Source organism: Cucumis sativus, chromosome 5 (genome assembly GCF_000004075.3).
Source record: "Cucumis sativus cultivar 9930 chromosome 5, Cucumber_9930_V3, whole genome shotgun sequence".
In the NCBI taxonomy this organism is placed as follows: domain Eukaryota; kingdom Viridiplantae; phylum Streptophyta; class Magnoliopsida; order Cucurbitales; family Cucurbitaceae; genus Cucumis; species Cucumis sativus.
In genome coordinates this window covers 29566073-29584021 of record NC_026659.2, presented here as the reverse complement: position 1 = coordinate 29584021, position 17949 = coordinate 29566073, and the positions used below count along the sequence as shown (strand labels likewise).

Sequence of the window (17949 nt, the reverse complement as noted above, 5' to 3'; positions counted from 1 at the left end):
TTGATTATTGGTATTAGTCAAATCGTGTGGTCTGACTCGAGCACTCTCGAATATTATTTAAAAGAAAAAAGAAAAAGGGTGAAGTGTCAAAACACTATTGGAGTGTCATGGAAAATTATGAGAAGCACATGTGACGTTTAATAAATTATGAGGGTGGAAACAAGGCCCCACGATACACATTTTCTATGGGTACTATGTGGCATTGCACATTGCCCCATTGGAGAAGAGTGATCTAGAAAGTGTTAATTTATAGTTACAATTACATCTTCAAATTATAATAAAGAGAGAATTTGTACAAATCACGTAAGTTTGGAAGTTAAATGTGACATAATTTTAATATTTGTCATAAGTTTGAACAATCAATTTGTAAAACTAAAAGTTTAAATATGTAATTGCAATTATCACTGTACTTCAAGGGTGTTTTTATCGTCATTTCTCCTATTTTATATCTAGTAGGGTAGAAATTGAATCTTTCGACTTCAAGGTCGATAGCATAAGTACATGAGAAAATACATTTTTAGATCTGAACTTTTGAGTCTAGTTTTACCTTTTTAGTTCTTAAGTTTTGTTTTTGCTTTCACTTTATGTTTTTTCTTTTTGAAAAAATATTAAAAAAATCTCTTTAAGTTTGAGTTTTATTTCTGTTTGGTTCAAGTTTCAAAATTTATACATCTAACTTTCACGAAATAATCGCACATTAATTTATATTAATTAGTTTAATATAGGGATGAAAAAAATAGTGGCAACTAATCAATTGTAATTCTTTTAAATTAAGTTATAGACGTTAACATTAAATTTGAAAATCGAGTCGTTAACAAAAAAAAAAAATTAATTATGGTTAAAAGTGATTATTGATCTACAAACCTAGAAACTAAAAATTGAAATAAATTTTAAACGTCAAAAGTAAAATTAAAAAAATTAAAATTTATAAACTAAAATGAAATCAAAATGAAAATTTTAAGATAACATTTTGAAATCTATAATTAAATGAAAACTAAACTCAAACCTAAGAATCAACCCATTATTTTTTCTATAAATTTGATCAAGTTGAGTTATGTTTATTTTAGTCCATATTAATACTATTTATAAAATATAACAAAATTTTAAATTTTATTGATCGTAGTCACTAATAAATATGGATAGATTTCTATTCGCGTCCATCAATGATATCATAAAATTTTATTATATTTTATAAATATTTCACCAATTTTATCCGTTTTTACAATTTTCTGCTACCATATCTAAAAAAAATTTGCATCAGATATTCTATATTTTCAATCTAACAAAAACAAAAAAACTTACAAATTATTCGTTTAATTTTGTTATGTATATATTATGTTTTCTCTCAAATAGTATAGAATAAATAATGTTTCATTTCCACACCTAATTCTATATATATATATATATTTGGTAATGATTCATATACCCATTAATGCAAATCTTATTCATATAACAGTAAAAAGCAATATAATTATATGCACTAAAATAATGATATTAAATTGCTATGTGGTCAAAAATTCAACAATTGGATCCTCCAAATAGCACTTTTAATATGAAGTGATGTTAAAATTAGGTCAATTATTCCACAATTGATAAGATTATTATTATTTTTTCTTTTATATATCTTCAAGGTAATCTTTCACTTTGAACATATATATATATATGTTAATGCATAAAAGCACATTGAATCAATAAAAAACCAGCATTTCTTTAAGTTAATTACTTACAACTTTTTAACTATTTTTATCTAATTTTTAATTGTAGATTTTTTTGTATATTTATATATATATATATAACAAAGATATTTTGAAGGTTTATCTGTTTAGGGACATATGGCTAGAAATTGTGGAAAAAATTATCTAATTTTCGAATAAAAGAAAATTGAAGGGTTGTGTTGGGTAGTCATTGGATTTTTAATTTTCGAAAATTAAACTCTTTTTTCAATTTTTTAGAATGATTAAATCTTTGATAGAGTAAATGATTAAATTCTTAGTAAAAATTTAAAAATAAAAATGATTTTAAAAATTACTTTTTCGTAATTTTTTAAAATATGGGTAAGAAATAAATAACAATGCAATAAATTTAGAATTGAATAGGTGTATATAGATTTGATTTTTAAAAACTAAAAACTAAAAATAAAATGGATATATATCGAACTTAAATTATTACTAAATTAATAATTGAAATAACAAACAATTGTTAAGAGATATTTTACTCAAAGTTTGTCAATTTTGTTATATATATTAAATTCAAAAAAAGTTGAGAGGCTCAAGAATGGTATGATTAACTAAGAACGAAAAAATGAACTTAACATAAGAATTTATATAGCTACCATATATTAATTAACATTCTTTAATTAAAAGAATTTTAACATGTGTGTGATAACTCTATAAAGTAATTTCTGATGGTTGGTTGATTAGTTTCAAAAAGACACTCATTACCATCATGTATATTAAAAGTGAAAGCGATAATATCGACTACTTAAGTCACTTTTCTTTCCAAGTTCTAGCTCATATCAAGTATCAATCTCCTTAATCATCATATTGGAAGCTAAGTAAACATGACTACCAAGATCTTGTACGATTGACATATAAGGAGTTGAAGCTCCTTGAAACGATGAGAATTTGCTTTAGGCTAGAGTCTTGATCTTCCATCGGAGCATCAAATGTTACAGAGAGTCTAATTATTTGAAGCTCATCAATCTACTGAAAAACATGATATTATCGTCGGTTTGTTTGAATTTTCTTCTATATTGAGGAGTTCAGACTAAAGATAAAGACAGAAAGATAGGAATTATCTCATTTTTTTTATGTTTGTCGTTGCTTGAACGTTCTAACGCATTGTGTTGTGCATGAAGCCATAGAGGGTGCAAGAATTTTTTTTTTAATCTCTGAGTATATCCTTACAAAATTAATTTTGAGTGAAAGAAACATTAGTGATTGATTTCCAATAACACCATAACCATGCCTCCAAAATGACAACATCATGTTTATTTTTATTTTTCAGAACATTTTTCTCTTTTTGGTGTGAATATATATAGAAAATTAGAAAAGAGGAAAGATGGAAAATGTTGAAAAAGAAATTAAGTGAGAGAAGAAGAGTTAAGGAGGTGGCACTCTGTCACCCTTCCACTACCAAAACCACTATTCACTGTTTGTCCATTCAATACTTTCTTGGACTATTTCTTTGGCTTTGGAGTTATTATTGGGAATCTATTTTTAAATTAGTTGATTTAATTTTTAAATATCGACCCAAAAAAAAGAAAAATATAACAAAATTTTAGTATTGAATATTTATAAAAGAAACAACTAAAACGATATTTCAACCTAAAATTAAAGTGGGGAGGGAGTACTATGATGATGAAGGTGATGAGTACAGGGTTTGGAATCCAGCCATGGCCAAGAGTGACTTCTTATTTTGTCATCTTTCTATGCCAGAAACCCTCATTTAATTTGCATCCAAATATATATATATATATAACCCTTTTATTTAATGCTTTTGCTGTTTGATTTTTGAGGTGGGGGAGAGGAACAAATTAGCATTTGTCTTTTGTTTTTGTTCCAAGAAAAAAAGGTTCATTAAACAAAAACAATCATATAAACTTAAAGAGGGGGATTATTGATGATGAATATTCAAATACAATGAATTCAATTATGTTGTTCTTTCAGATTTCTTGTATTTCAAGGTTTTTAATTAATTATCAGTAACTATAACTATTAATTCCTACAACATATCACGTGTGTGTTCTTCCCTTTTTCTTCTCAAAAAGAATATATATAATAGAATGGTGGTGTGACACAGAAACTAATCTTTTTTAAAAAATTATTAAAGTGAAAGATCATTAATGTATGAGAAAATTAAATTAACCTATAGGGGTTTGGATATTCATATGGCTAAATAAAATGAGGCATATTGGAAGACATTTGTGTTCAAGTGAAGGTAGTAAATGAAACTTTTCTTGTATGAAAATTATTGTTTTTATTACTATTTAACTCATTTTCGTAAAATTGTGTGGAATACATTGAATTTTTAATTTGATCCTTTGAAAATTAGAAAAGTTGATGATCATGTTCATATGTTCACCTAGCTAGTTTCAAATCACGACTATTTTCATCATTGTTCGGACTTACAGAATATTGTTTTAAACTGTTGAATGGTTTCTTATGAGATGCCATTGAAATTGGACACACATTTGAAAAAGTTCATATACAAAAAGTTAAACAAAGTTCAAATTATTATAACAAAAACCATACCTTGTATTGATTCAACTTGTTGCACACCTCTAGGAATGTGGGTTGGATATATTAACTTAACATGTGAATGTGATGCTTTAAAAGGGTTTAGGGTTTGATATGAGTTGAGGATATAGATCAAAATCATGAGATGTTTGCTTTAAATAATTTGATATTCAATTCAATACACGCATGACATTGTACAACATCAGTTCAATAATTTGATCAAACTCACAATTTTTAATTAGCAAATGATATTGATTAACAAGTTGAACTTTAGGTATATTTCAATCCGTCCATTAATAGTGAGGGTTCGTTTAATTAGATTAGATTAACAACAAAAATGTTTTTGAAGAAACTCATTTTCCTAAAAATTATTGTTTAAATTACAATGTTTTTCAAAGATTTTAGATTTTTTTTTCAAAATAACTTATGTTCTTAAATTAAATACTTGAATTGATGATGATCCAAACCTACAGAGTTGATGAGTTATCCTCCTTGTTAGACTGCCCGTGCTATTCTATCTCTGAAGGAGGTAGACAGACAAAAAAAAAAAAAAAAAGACCGAAGAAACTTTTCTAAAATTAAAGAAAAATGTTGTTGAAATTGGAAGAAGAAAATGTTAGGAAAGTGTAATTTTTTTAAATTTTACTTAGGTGCAATTTTAAAACGGGTCAACTAGAAGAATAGCAAAAAAAAATTTCTTCAAAATTGGCGAATCGAAAAAAAATAAGAATATGGAAACACCGATAATATCCGGCATACATCAATTACAGCCTACTATTTCAAACTAAAATTTTAAAAAATTACACTTTCATAACCCTTTCTTCTTCCAATTTCAACTACACTTTCTTATTTAATTTTAGAGAAGCTTATTTCGTCTTCCTTCTTTTTCTCTCTATCTCCTTTTTCTTTTTTCATATTCGTGTCTAAATAAAATGCAGATGGAATAGCAGATGGATCTAAGGAGGAAGATAATCCATCAACGTTTGAATTATCATCGATGGCCATTGGGCGGGGCGGGGCGGTGAAGACAATCCATCCGATAAACTACTCTGATGGTTAACAACCATCGACCACTGACTTCTTCAGCCTCAGATTCCTCATCTCCTATGCTTTTCACATTCCTCATCTTCTCTCCGTTCACATTCTCCATTAATATGAACCAATAAATGACAAGCAATGCACAATATTTATAATATATTTCTATTTAAAAATAATAATTTAATTTAGCCTATTTTATTGAAAAAGATTTTGTTTGTTTTTTTTAATAATTTCAATTTTAATACCAATTAAATGAATTAGATTTCCATTTAAAAGTAATAATTTAATTTAGTATATTTTCTTGGAAAAAGATTTTTTTTCTTTTTAATAATTTGTATTTTAATAAAAAATTGATGGAATATATCATTTGAAAAATAATAATTTAATTTAGCCTATTTTGTTGAACAAGAATTTAGTCCCAAAATAATTTGTATTATTTAATAACTAAAATGAACTAAATTTATGGGATATTCCATCTAACAAATAATAATGTAATTTAGCCAACTTTCTTGAAAAAAATCAAATAGAAAATATTTCCTTTTTAAATTGATTTCTTTTCTTTCATACACAAATAAACTTCCAAATGGAAGCAGAAGGAGAGAAAGATGAAGAAGAGAGAAAGACATGAAGTAGTAGGTGTAATGACCGTAACAACAACAAAAAAATCAAACCACATTTATCACACAGAAAATAATACACTATATAGTATAATATATATACATTGTTTTACAGAATATTAAGCAACGAAAGGAAAAAGAAGTTCAAGTACTAAAATTTATTATTACGTTGTAATTATACCTTGAGCACTTTGGACCAAAAAATCTATATTTTTTCAGCATAATATAATTTACATGCAATTATTTAAAACGCAGGATCATAGTTACGAGGTAGAATGTACTGAAGATAATACAAAAGAGAGAACAAAAAGAAAGCGAAGAGATTGGTGAACACTGAGGGACCTTTTGGGGGAAGGAAAGGAATAAGGGGAAAAAAGAATAAGAAAAATGTTGAATTAAGTGGAGGAAATGGTTATTATAATCCTTGTTTGGGGAAGAATTAAGTGAAAGAAGTATGAAAGTATTATTTATAATTATTGTTTGAGAGAAGGATTAAGCGAAAAGATTATGAAAGATTATTATAATCCTTGTTTGGGAGAATGATTATTTGGAGGAAGAATTATGTTTTTTGGTGGAAGGATTATGGGAGAAAGATTATGACAAAAAAATTTGTATTTTTTTTTTATTTGTGTAACTTTTTTTATTTGTACATTAATTCCAATACGAGAAAAATACATAACTATTTTTTTTTTAAATGAAATTATTGTTTTTTTTTGTTTTTTTTTCGCGAAGCCAATACAAAATGAAAAATGTGCTAATAATTTTTGCATTTGTGTAAATTGTTTGTACCATAAAACCTCTACAACAAAAAATTATATTCAAATTCATTTTTTTAGTTAGGTTGAACCGTAATCCAAGCATTCACAAAAAAATTGTATTGATTTTCTTTTGCTGATTTTGTATAAATATTTTTTTTACTTGTAACGTACACCTTTTCAAAAGTAGAGTTTTTTTAACATTAAATCAAGTGCACAAAATAAAGTGTATTAATTTTTTTGGTTGGATAAAATATGTTTATGAAATTTATACCGTAAATTCAATTCACACAGAAATTGTATTATTTAATTTTTCATTTGTAATTCAATTTGATCCGTAAATCCAATACATTAAAAGAATATGTTTTTTTTTTAATTTATGGCAAATATTTGTTTTTCTACCCAACCCCATATAAGAAAGAAATTGAATTACATTTTTTTCGAATGTGTAAGAAATGCTTATGGAATGTTTTCTGTAAACCAAATACAAACAAAAGTTGTATTAATTTTTTTTTTTTTTTTTTTGCGTTTGTCTAAACTTATTTATTTTGTTCGTATTGTTTTCCAAAACGACGAAAATTTGTATTAAAACAATGTTTATACTTAATTTCTACTGTAACCCCAACGCACAACAAATATGTATTAATTTTTAAATTTATTTTGTATAAAAAAAATTGGATCGTACCCATAATACATAATACAAACAAATTATATTATTTTTTTCATTTAGGTAAAATATGTTTTTTCAAATTGTATCGTAAATAGAATACAAAAAGAAATTTGTATTTTAAGTTTGAATCATCAGTCCTATACAATAAAAATTGTATTATGTTGTTTTTATTTTTTCTTTCATTTAATATTTTTTCTTCATGAAAACGGATGACTAATTCGTTTGACACAAAAAGAATGAAGAAGAAGAGAGGTGGATTAATTTGTTTGGGAAAGAGAAGAAATAAGAAGATTAATTTGGAGAGAATAATAAATAAACGAGTAAAGAGAAGAAATAAATGAGAAAGGAGAAGAAAGATAATGTATATATTGAGAAATGAAAGGATTAAGTGAAGAAAGTGGGGTAATAAACGAAGAAAGAAAAGGAATAAAAAGAATCAAGAGTATTTCTTTCCCTCCCCTTGATCCATGGCCAAACAAGGAAAGATTCTTTTTCTTTCCTTCTCCCAAACGGCCATGAAGATAATACAAAAGAGAGAACAAAAAGAAAGGGAAGAGATTGGTGACAACCACCAAGAAAATTACTTCAAAACACATCGAAACATTATTTCACAAAAAATACAGTATAACTATTATTGCAAATGTATAAGGAAATAAAATTTAAAGTATATATATAATCAACATAATAAAAATCAACATTATTTAAGGGTTAAAAATTAAAACACTATTTTTTAAAAAAAAATCAACTGTTGATATTCTACCAAATTCAAAATAATAATTTGATTATTTCGAAATGGTAACAATTAAAGGTATTACATTTTAAAATGAATTGTTGAGATTTTCGAATCGAAAAGTAATAATTTTGAAAATTTGAAATTCAATTAATTTTATTTTAAAATAAAATTAATAGTTGAAATTCTTCCAATTTTAAAATAATTAATAATTTGGTTATTTTGATTTTCAAACCATTAACCTTATTTTGAGATAAGTTAGATTCTCCCCTTTTGAAAAATTAATTTGAAATTCAATTAATGTTATTTTTTTCAAAATTTTTATTCTTGAAATTCTTCCATAATTGAAAAATAATAATTAATTGAAAAATAATAATTTTGTTATTTTGAAATTTAATAAAAAGCTACCGTTGAAATTTTGCAATTTTAAAAGTTAATTAAAATTTTTTGTTAATTTGAAAAGCCAAAATAAAGTTGAGACCAAGAAGTGATGATATAGCTTCCTATATCTTTACCGAACCCGAACCCATTCCCAATCCTCATATGCATAGATCTTCATTGGCTACTTCCAAATATTGTTTAGAAATAAAAATATTACAAATTTTTCACAAAAATAATTTTGACTTTAAATTTATTAGCTCTATGATATCATTTTAATCCAAACTTTAATAGTATTACAATTTTGAGATTATTTTAGATTGATTTAAAAAGTTTAAGTGACTATAAACATTTTTCTTTTATTCTATTCTGACACATGAAAACATTTAGAAATCCAATCAAAACAAATGCTGTTATCTTAGAGATACTATTAAAAATAATAAAATAATTAAAATATTTATAAGCTATAATAAAATTTTGTATTTCATTAATATAAAAATGGATAGACGTTAAATGTTTGGTTAAGTTTTCTATTTTTTTACCGTTTTTCTTTATTTAATTAATTTGTTGATTTTATGCGCTAATTTTAAGAAAAAGAACCCTTTTAACAATCATAAACTAATATAGTTTCATGAATGAGGGTTTGCACAAAAATAAGTTGGATCAATTTTCAAATAAATCATTGAATAAATTTGGCAAAAGAATCATACACTTTGTTTAAAAAAAATCTAAGGTAGTTTTCTCTAAATATTCTATCAATGATCTCATAATTGAATGAACACACATGATATCTTCTTTTTTTTTTCTATTTTTTAATTTATCTTAAAAGATGATAAGATGATTAAAAAAGTTTAGAGCAAACTCGATGAGATCGAAATTGTATGGACCAACAATTTGAGTAGCTTATTTTTTGTTGATTGGAGTGGGTATAAAAGTATATATTATGATCTATAATTATGGGGTTAAAAATAATTTGATAATGGAGTTGTTAGAGACTACTATGAGGTACTTTAGTTTGTTTGAATGACAAATCAATCTCTTCCATAGTTTTAACTCAATCATAATTGATATGATTTTCTATCTTAGATATGAAATTTTCAACTCTCTTTTGTTGTACTAAAAAAATTATTTGAAATGTTAGGTTTAACAAACTGACTTGACATGAGAAGAGCAACGAGACAAAGAAGATGATCAATGCGTTGGACTAAAACAAAGGTTTTTCTGTTCGGTCTCGAATCATACAGAATTAATTACAAGTTTAATAGATTGTATGAATGATACAAAGTCATAGAAATTAGTTGCGGATGTCTGAAAACATTCCGATCCCAAACATTATTTTCAAAATTAGAATGATTCTTACAAGTTTGCGAGTGGTAGAGTGCCCCCAACTTTTCAAGGGTAAATTCACGTAAACAACAAAATAACAATGTAACAGTTCAAGGTCCTAAGTTTCATCCATACACATACATTCATTCCAAACTAAGTAATGTTCACACTACGTTTATTCATTTGTATCATACAGTCAACTTTATATTATACTTCCATCCTACTAAATATTGAGATGCTTCAAATGCACATTTACGACGTCCAGTCCCACCAGGTCAGAGGCTCTCCCTCGTGAGTCTGCTGATCGACTGTCGTATAAACGTCCGAGAAGTAACCCTGACCGTCGTCACTCACATCTTCCTCCTCCGAGTTCACGCCAAAAGTTGGCAAAACACAGCCATCATAGTCATTGCTCAAGATGTATGAATCCCCACTGTCCAGGAGATGAGGACCGTCCTCGTCCAGCACAGCGCTTCCATTGCTCCTGCAACTATGGTGGTCTTCAATCTTAATGCTCTGTTGCACAACAGGAACAAGGAGTTGATCCTCCAGAAACGGATCAGGATTCTTAGCGTGAAACGATGATTCAACCACTTCTTTAGCTTGAAGTTTCTCAGTTAAAGAAGCTACCTGAGTTCAGTAATTGAGAAGGCACAAGAGACCTCTGGATCAGTAACAATACCAAGTCCCTTTTTTAACTAATTTCACCATTCTTTTTCCTAAGATTCCAATCATATCTGGAAAACTAATCTATATCCAATTTGATTGTAGGGCCACGAGTTTACAAGACGTCGTTAGACTAAATGTGACGATGAAACTTGTAACTAGATTAACTAGAAATTACTTGAGTCGCCTTAGGAAACTAAGATAAATGGTCCACCGACCGCCATCCTAAAGATTTACAAAGAAATCTGTTTCTACTTGAATTTATTCCCAGAAGATATGTCACATCAAAGACAGCCAAGCAAGCAAATATCAGGAAATATTTGAGCTTTCTGCATCTATAAGACTTAGCATAGCATATCAAAAGGCTAATGAAAATAATAATGAAAGATTTTGAGCAAAGGGAGAATCTTCACTATAAAACCAAATTGCTAAAGTGCAAACTATATAGCTTTCAGTGGGCATAGATACCTCGGCTTTTAGCCTTTCATTCTCCTTAGCAATAAAGTCGTAGCTAGAACGAAAAGAATCATATGAAGATTTGAGAAGATCATAGTCCCTTTCAAGCTGCTTTGTCTTCCATCTAGCTCGGCGGTTCTGAAACCACACAGCCACTTGCCTTGGCTGCAGACCCAGCTTCTTTGCTAGCTCAGTCTTGCGCTCTGGCTCCAGTTTGTTCTCTGACTCAAAGCTAATCTCCAGCAGATGCACCTAATCATTGGCCATGAATTAATAAGGGTCATTCAGCAGCGTAGATTGTCAAATCATTTTTTTTTTCTTCAACCTTATTTATTATCAAGAAATGAGAACATTGGAGGATGAACAATAAGTACAATAAAAGAAATGAAAAACAAAATATAATTCCAGGGTGAACTTGATGAATTGCACCCAGTCATGGGTAGGTTTGAAATTTCTTTGCACTTAGAAAGTCATTATAAACAGAATCCATATCAGTCATGTAAATAATTCCCCCATGGGAATTTTCCTTTAGTATTTATCTTACAGAATCTGAGAATTATGCCATTCTTTTTCTTTTCACCAAGAGAGATAAGCAAGGAGACCAGCATTGATTCAAAGGTAATAACATTAAAAGCAACAACATAGATTGAATATAAGAAATATGCCCACAAGTAAAATGCATCGAGTTCAGGGTTTAGATTCCACACCCACCAAGTGAAAACAAATGCAGGGTATTATCAAAATAGGATTACTCAAATACCTGCTCTTGAGTCAGCCGGCGCTTCTTCTCAGGTGGCTGGTCATCATAGTAATCATCATCAAACAAGTCATCCGGAGAGCTGAAAAATGAGCGCCTCTTTGAAGTTTCCTCCATCCCCATCATGAAACTTGGTCCTACCATTAGCAGAAACACAGTTAGAAGATGGATGGAATGGAAATAGTAGTTAAAGATGATCATTGAAATGAAAAAAGCATAAAAATTACCACGAGGAATGGAATCACTACTTCCGAAAAACAACATGTTGGCATGACCTGGAGACCGGTTGAAGATCAAAGCGTCCGACATCATTAATTATTCTTGAAAATCTGAAACGGAAATCGTTAAGAAGGGATCACCGGCGATTTACGGGGGCGGGGGATTGGTCACAGCCGAGACGTAATCGGGGTAGATCTTTATTAAAACGAGAAAGGAAATAGATGGAGTTTGGTATTTTCAGCTTGTAGGGCTGAAATTAGAAAATCATAAGCTTGTGACGGAAGAAACTGGTGCTCCAAAGTAACCTAGCCGGTGTTCCCAATGGAGAAATACAAAACCCCATCACACCACCAGCTCTGTTATTACCCAGCTCTTCGTCAGTCTCGAAAACCTGTGTGAGAAAAAAGAAGAAAAAGCTGGAATGAGAGGTAAAGAATGAAGGAAGAAAATGAAGAAGTAAAAGAGAAAAGGAGAGAATACAGACGGTTGATCGAAAACAGAAACAGGGGCGACCGGGAAAACAGAGTCCCCGGCAGAAAGAATAGAATGATTGCTTGAAATGAAACCCTGTGAAGGTTGTTATCAGCGGGTAAAATTGAAAGTGGGGGGTCGCCCATCTTTTATACTACTCAAGGTCCTCAAAATACTAAATTACCCTTATGATTCGTCCTCCATCCACTTGTCTTTTTGGACTTTTTCGAATATTTCCATAATATATATATATATATATTAAATTATTTAGAGTTTCTTTGTGGTGGGGTCCACTTTCGATGTGCTTAGATCTCAACCGTCTAATCAGAATTGTCTCTTTTTCTCATCCAAGTTGAGCCGCTGGATCTGAAAATGGGCTTCCATACAAACAAACGAACAAATATTATATATACGTACTCTTTTTTTTTTTTTTTTTTTTAATTTACTCCTCCAACTTAATAATATTTTTAAAGACATCTGCTAATCACGCTTAATTTTAGAGTTTTTATGATCGAGTCATGATAAAAATGATGTGTATTTTATTGCTATAGGTAATAACTTTTAATTTTTTAAAGTCTTTCTTAGCTATTTTTTCTTATTCTTAAAGTCCATCTGATTCGGATGTGATATCGATTTATTCATGTTCACCTATTAAACTTTACAATATATTTATTTTCATTTAATTTTAAGATTATCATTTGTTAAATAATTAATAGACTAAATAGGTAAGTTTTAATATAAATAATAAATACGAAATAAAATATTTACAATAATAGATTATATATTTTCGAAATAAGGATTCTCAACCTTTTGTAGTTTTTATATTTCTTTCTACTATTAACATTAAATGTGGACAGTTTTGTCATTTGAGTTTAGTATTTTTGTAAATTTGTAGCTCGATCAATATGAATTTCGTGATAATTAGGACAATATTGTGTCCAACATCTAAGTATAGATTCCTATTTAGGCTATTCTAGTTAAAAACACTCACTTTTATAGTTTAAATTCTCATTTGTTTCATCATTATTCTTATTCAATTTTAGTTCTTAAACTTTTTTTTTTTTAAAGTTTGTTTTAGTTTTAAAAGTATTTATTAGTACATGTGAAAATTTTGTTAAAAAATTTGAGGGGATGTGTACTTTTGGACTCTAAATTTGTTGAATAAGATGAAGATAAGTAAATTGCGTCAAAATATTGAACAACCAAAATCTAATTGTTAAACGAAAAATAAGTTTCTAAGTTATTCTAGACTAAAACAAACAATTTTAAACGTTTTAGAAGTAAAATAGAATAATATACCAAACTTAGAAACTAAAACAAGATTTAAAGGTAATGTACTCTATATATGGGTTTGGTTAGAGGTATTGACAACACAAGAGAATTTAGTTGGGTGTGTAAGGGACCATTATGACAATATATTATCAATAGGATGTAAGTTGATGATTGGGCATTTTGACATTTATAATTACTTGCTTGAAATGAGGGATCCAACAACCAAATTCATATCTCCATAATCGAATCTCTTCTTTTTATTGAATATGATTCTTGGAGGCTATCTTAAGTTTTGGATTCACCAAATTAGTCTTCTTCTTAATCTTCAAAAAATAAATGATACCCGCTCAATTTCTTTTCCTACTCTTTTTTTTTTTTTAACATCCGTGACTGTTATCAGACTAATTTTACAGAATAACTCGTCTGACTTTAAAATATTTTTAAATGTCAAGAAAAATCATAAGGAATTAATACTTAGGTAAGGTGACTTACTATGAATTGGGTTGTTATGAGAAAAATTTACCACTTTTGATGATCGTCATCAATCACCACTTCTAATGATTGTGATCATCAGTCAATCTCCCAACCACTATTCTCGACTTATGCTGTCAATCAATTCTTTTAAAGTAATTTTAAGTTAGTAAAACACTTTTAGTACGTAACAAGTCAAACAGAGTTTTACATAAATTTTTTTAAAGAAATTTGTATCCAAAGTGTTTAAATAAAAACATTTTTTTATATTAAAAAACGATTTTCTCCTTAAGTCATTCCAAACATACCCTATATAACTTTACACTATATATTTTCAAATCAAGTAGTGTAAATTAATACATTTATGAAAATCAAATGTTTAAATGATCGTACTTCTTCTTCAAAAATTTTAGGTTTAATTAAATATTTTCTTTAAAATATTATAAAATAGGTTCAATATAACATTCAAATGAATTCCCTAAGTCAAATAGAGTAGGTAAAGAAAAATTTTGTTAGTCAAATTTGGATTTCGTATAGAAGATGTATTACATTTAATTTGTTCGTCCACATTCATTTAGGTACATATTCTTTTACATGATTGCCATTTTAAATATACCATTCACACGTAATAATTTCTTTTTTTAAAAAATCATTATTAATGGTTACGAAAACCCACCATATATATATTTACATAAACAGGGATATCTGATCTCCATGAAATAGGTGAAGAACAATTTTATGGATAAAAATATTTAGAATATAGAATCAGCGACAATCTAAAAGGTTAGAGAGTTTAATTTATATATAACACTTTTCTTTTTTATAAACTTTAGTGTTAAATTCGTCGACAATATAAATATGTTAAATACCTAAGTTACTTAGGTTTTGAGGGACGTTAATCTCGAAGCCCTAGCAACGAGACCTCGTACGTGATTGTTCGAAACGTTGAATTGGATTATATATAATCGTTTTCCATTATTTTGAAGCTAAAAGCAAAAGGAGGGTAGCTGCTTTTTCACCAAAGAAACAGTACTCCATGTCATAGGGTTCATGCATCAATAGAATTGTAAAATTAAAATATATTATATGCTCACATTTGAAGTACGTTATACATCTTATTTGTTGTAGAACAATCAAATAATTGAATAATCAATGAAGTGGAAGATCACTTTTTGGTTTATATTATGAATCAACCACCTACTCTATACTTTAAATCTTAAATTATATTTTCTTTTAAATTTTAAACATTTTAAATGTAAAAAAATATTTGTCTTTAACTCAACTCATCTTACAAATATTATTATTTCTGAGACTTCACTTTGTTATACAATAATATTTGTCTTCTTAACTTTGTTATACAATATTATGCATTTTGTTTACTTTCTGTTGAATATAATAATATTCAAACTACTGTTTTGTGTAATACCTCTAATTGATTATTCATGTGGTAATAAGGAATACAAATGAAAGGAAGAAAAAGAAATTGTGGAGTCACTTTCATAGTGAATACAAACACACACACCATAATATAACATTATCTCATATTAAAAGAAACTAAATAAAGAAGAGAAGCTTCAAAAGCATCTTTCTAATATTGGCCATTGGATATATATATATATATATTTTTACATTTTTGAGGCCTTACGCTATATAATTAAATAGATATTGATTTTTAAAAAATTGGTGGAAAAGAAAAAGAACGAACAAGAATAAAAGCATAATTAAATTTGTGTATAGTGTGTGTTAGGGATACAAATCCAACCACCAAAGTACATGTGTCTAAGTCCTAGTTTTCCAAGCAAGCTATGTTGATGTTGAGCTTAAGCTAACCTAAGGATGAGCTTGTCAACATCCATCTTCATATTGGTTTGTGAATGTGAAGATAGTCTTCACAATTATTACTGATGTGTGTATGTATGTATTTAACATTATCTTCACAAGTACTATGTATGTATTTACCCGACTTCCTATGCTTCCTCTTGATATCCATTGGACTTAGCCTACCAATGGACTTTTGGTCTTACCTTAGACAACCGTCGGACCAAAGGAAAAAGTAATTTTGAGAGAAAAAAAGATAGTTTGAAGTTGTACCATATTGGAAGATTTAAGCTTGGCAAGTGGATGTGTGTACACATGCATGCTTACAAAGTGTGGTGGAAGTGTATGACCCTTTCAAGTAGTAAAATAAAATTCTTCTTCCTAACATATAGAAAGGAAATGGTAGCTTTTCAATCTTCCTATCCTTATCATTTTTTGAGCTGCTGTTTCTAAGCTAAATTCTTGGAACATTTCCAATCCATTGTCCAACAAGTGCATATGAGAGTTTGAGTTTGGTCACATTTGGTGTGAAGGTAGTGACATGCAACAATCTTCACTTGGAAAAACACAGTCTAAAGAAGAAATCTCAGGTAGAAAAATAGTGTAATTGTTGACAGAAGTTATATATAGTTGGCGTAGAAATTAAGCAAGATTTTGAAATTCTCACTCTTATTTTGTAAGATTGTGTGTGTTTTTATTGAAAAGAAATGGTGTAAAAAAGACTATAGCAAATAGAAAGTGAATTGTTTTCTTTCTTTTTTCTAGTCAAACCATGTCAGAAAAGGAACATATACAGTATATGATATATTAATTCAAGAATCAATTCCTTTTATCACAATCATCTTTGCAACATCCAACTCAATATACAATTTGATTTTTCTCCATACCCTATGTAAACTGTTTTTTCTTTTTCTTTTTCTTTTTTCTCATATGTTGTCCTCCTTTCTTTTATCCCTACCTTTCATTGCAATGTTAATCACTAATAAATTTAAACTTCTTTTCATACAACATTTAAGAGGAGAAGGATTTCGAACTTTGACCGTTGATGTCAAATTTTTAACAAAGGAAAATGCATCCATCATTCAAGTGAATTTGTTTCAAAAGGTAAAGAATGAAAAAATTCACACATCGTGTTTGCTTGTCAGTACTCTCCAAGTACCGTACACTCTGATACTAGAGATTTTGAGAAAAAGATTCAAGTTACCTCGTATGAAACTATAATTATATATTTATTGAAAAAGTTGATCACGGTATGTTCTACAAGATGTTTTTGAATCGTTCTTAGAATTATTAGATGACAAACCAAATCAAAGAGCGTACCCAATTTTGGGTTTGGCTAGAGTCGGCCTTGGCAAACATCTTCCTTAGGCAATATTTAAACCTACAATGTTACTTTGGGTTGGGACATGCAAAAAACTTATGTCGTTGCAATTTGACAAAGGTTGACCTCGATTGACGTTGTTGGCTTGAACCTGACCTAAGTTAACCCCTTTTCCTAAAAGCCACTTTAATTCTTACTACTGACTTCGACTTGTGCCATGTTTCTTCTTAATTTTGTCATTTCTAATTGTTAGTTGATACAATTTTTGGTCTAAAATCATCCCTAGCAACCAATAAAGGTGTATGATTTTTGACGCATGAGTTATGTTATGTTAACCAAAAATCCAAACGTAAAATTAAGAAGTTGATCAACTACAAACAATTTAGACTCTATTTGATAACTTAAAACTTGTTTGATAACCATTTCATTTTTTGTTTTTAATTTTATAAAATTAATCATATTTTCTTACCATTGGTTGTATTAATTTTTTAAGTATAAATTAAATGTTGCATCCTTAGCCGAGTTCCAAAAACAAAAACAATGTTACTATAATTTTTTACTTTTTAAATTTTGATTTGATTTTTCAAAACATGGATAAAATTTAGATATAAAAACAAGAAATTTAGAGATGTAAGCTAGAGGAATTAATTTAATTATAGACTTAATTTTAAAAAAACTAATTTTTTTTAAACTTTTCTTTTAGTTTTCAAAACGGATTTCACAACATTAATAAGAAATTTAAGGTG

General features: G+C 28.2%; 1 protein-coding gene across 1 annotated transcript; it reads right to left on the bottom strand.

Annotated features, from left to right (window-relative positions):
- Positions 1-9711: 9711 nt before the first annotated feature.
- Positions 9712-12456, bottom strand: LOC101210106 (homeobox-leucine zipper protein HAT5). The gene is made up of 5 exons (XM_004142308.3): positions 12335-12456; positions 11859-12241; positions 11635-11768; positions 10887-11126; positions 9712-10382 (listed from the first exon to the last, which is right to left on the bottom strand). The coding sequence occupies exons 2-5, from the start codon at positions 11941-11943 to the stop codon at positions 10005-10007; spliced, it is 837 nt and encodes a 278-aa protein (XP_004142356.2). The 5' UTR covers positions 11944-12241; positions 12335-12456; the 3' UTR covers positions 9712-10004.
- Positions 12457-17949: the final 5493 nt, after the last annotated feature.

Excerpts from the sequence above, each read along its gene's own strand:
- LOC101210106 (XM_004142308.3), bottom strand. The coding sequence starts at position 11,943 with ATGATGTCGGACGCTTTGATCTTCAACCGGTCTCCAGGTCATGCCAAC. Across the intron at positions 11,127-11,634 it reads GCCGGCTGACTCAAGAGCAG|GTGCATCTGCTGGAGATTAG; the intron begins GTATTTGAGTAA and ends GCCAATGATTAG. Across the intron at positions 10,383-10,886 it reads ATGAAAGGCTAAAAGCCGAG|GTAGCTTCTTTAACTGAGAA; the intron begins GTATCTATGCCC and ends TACTGAACTCAG.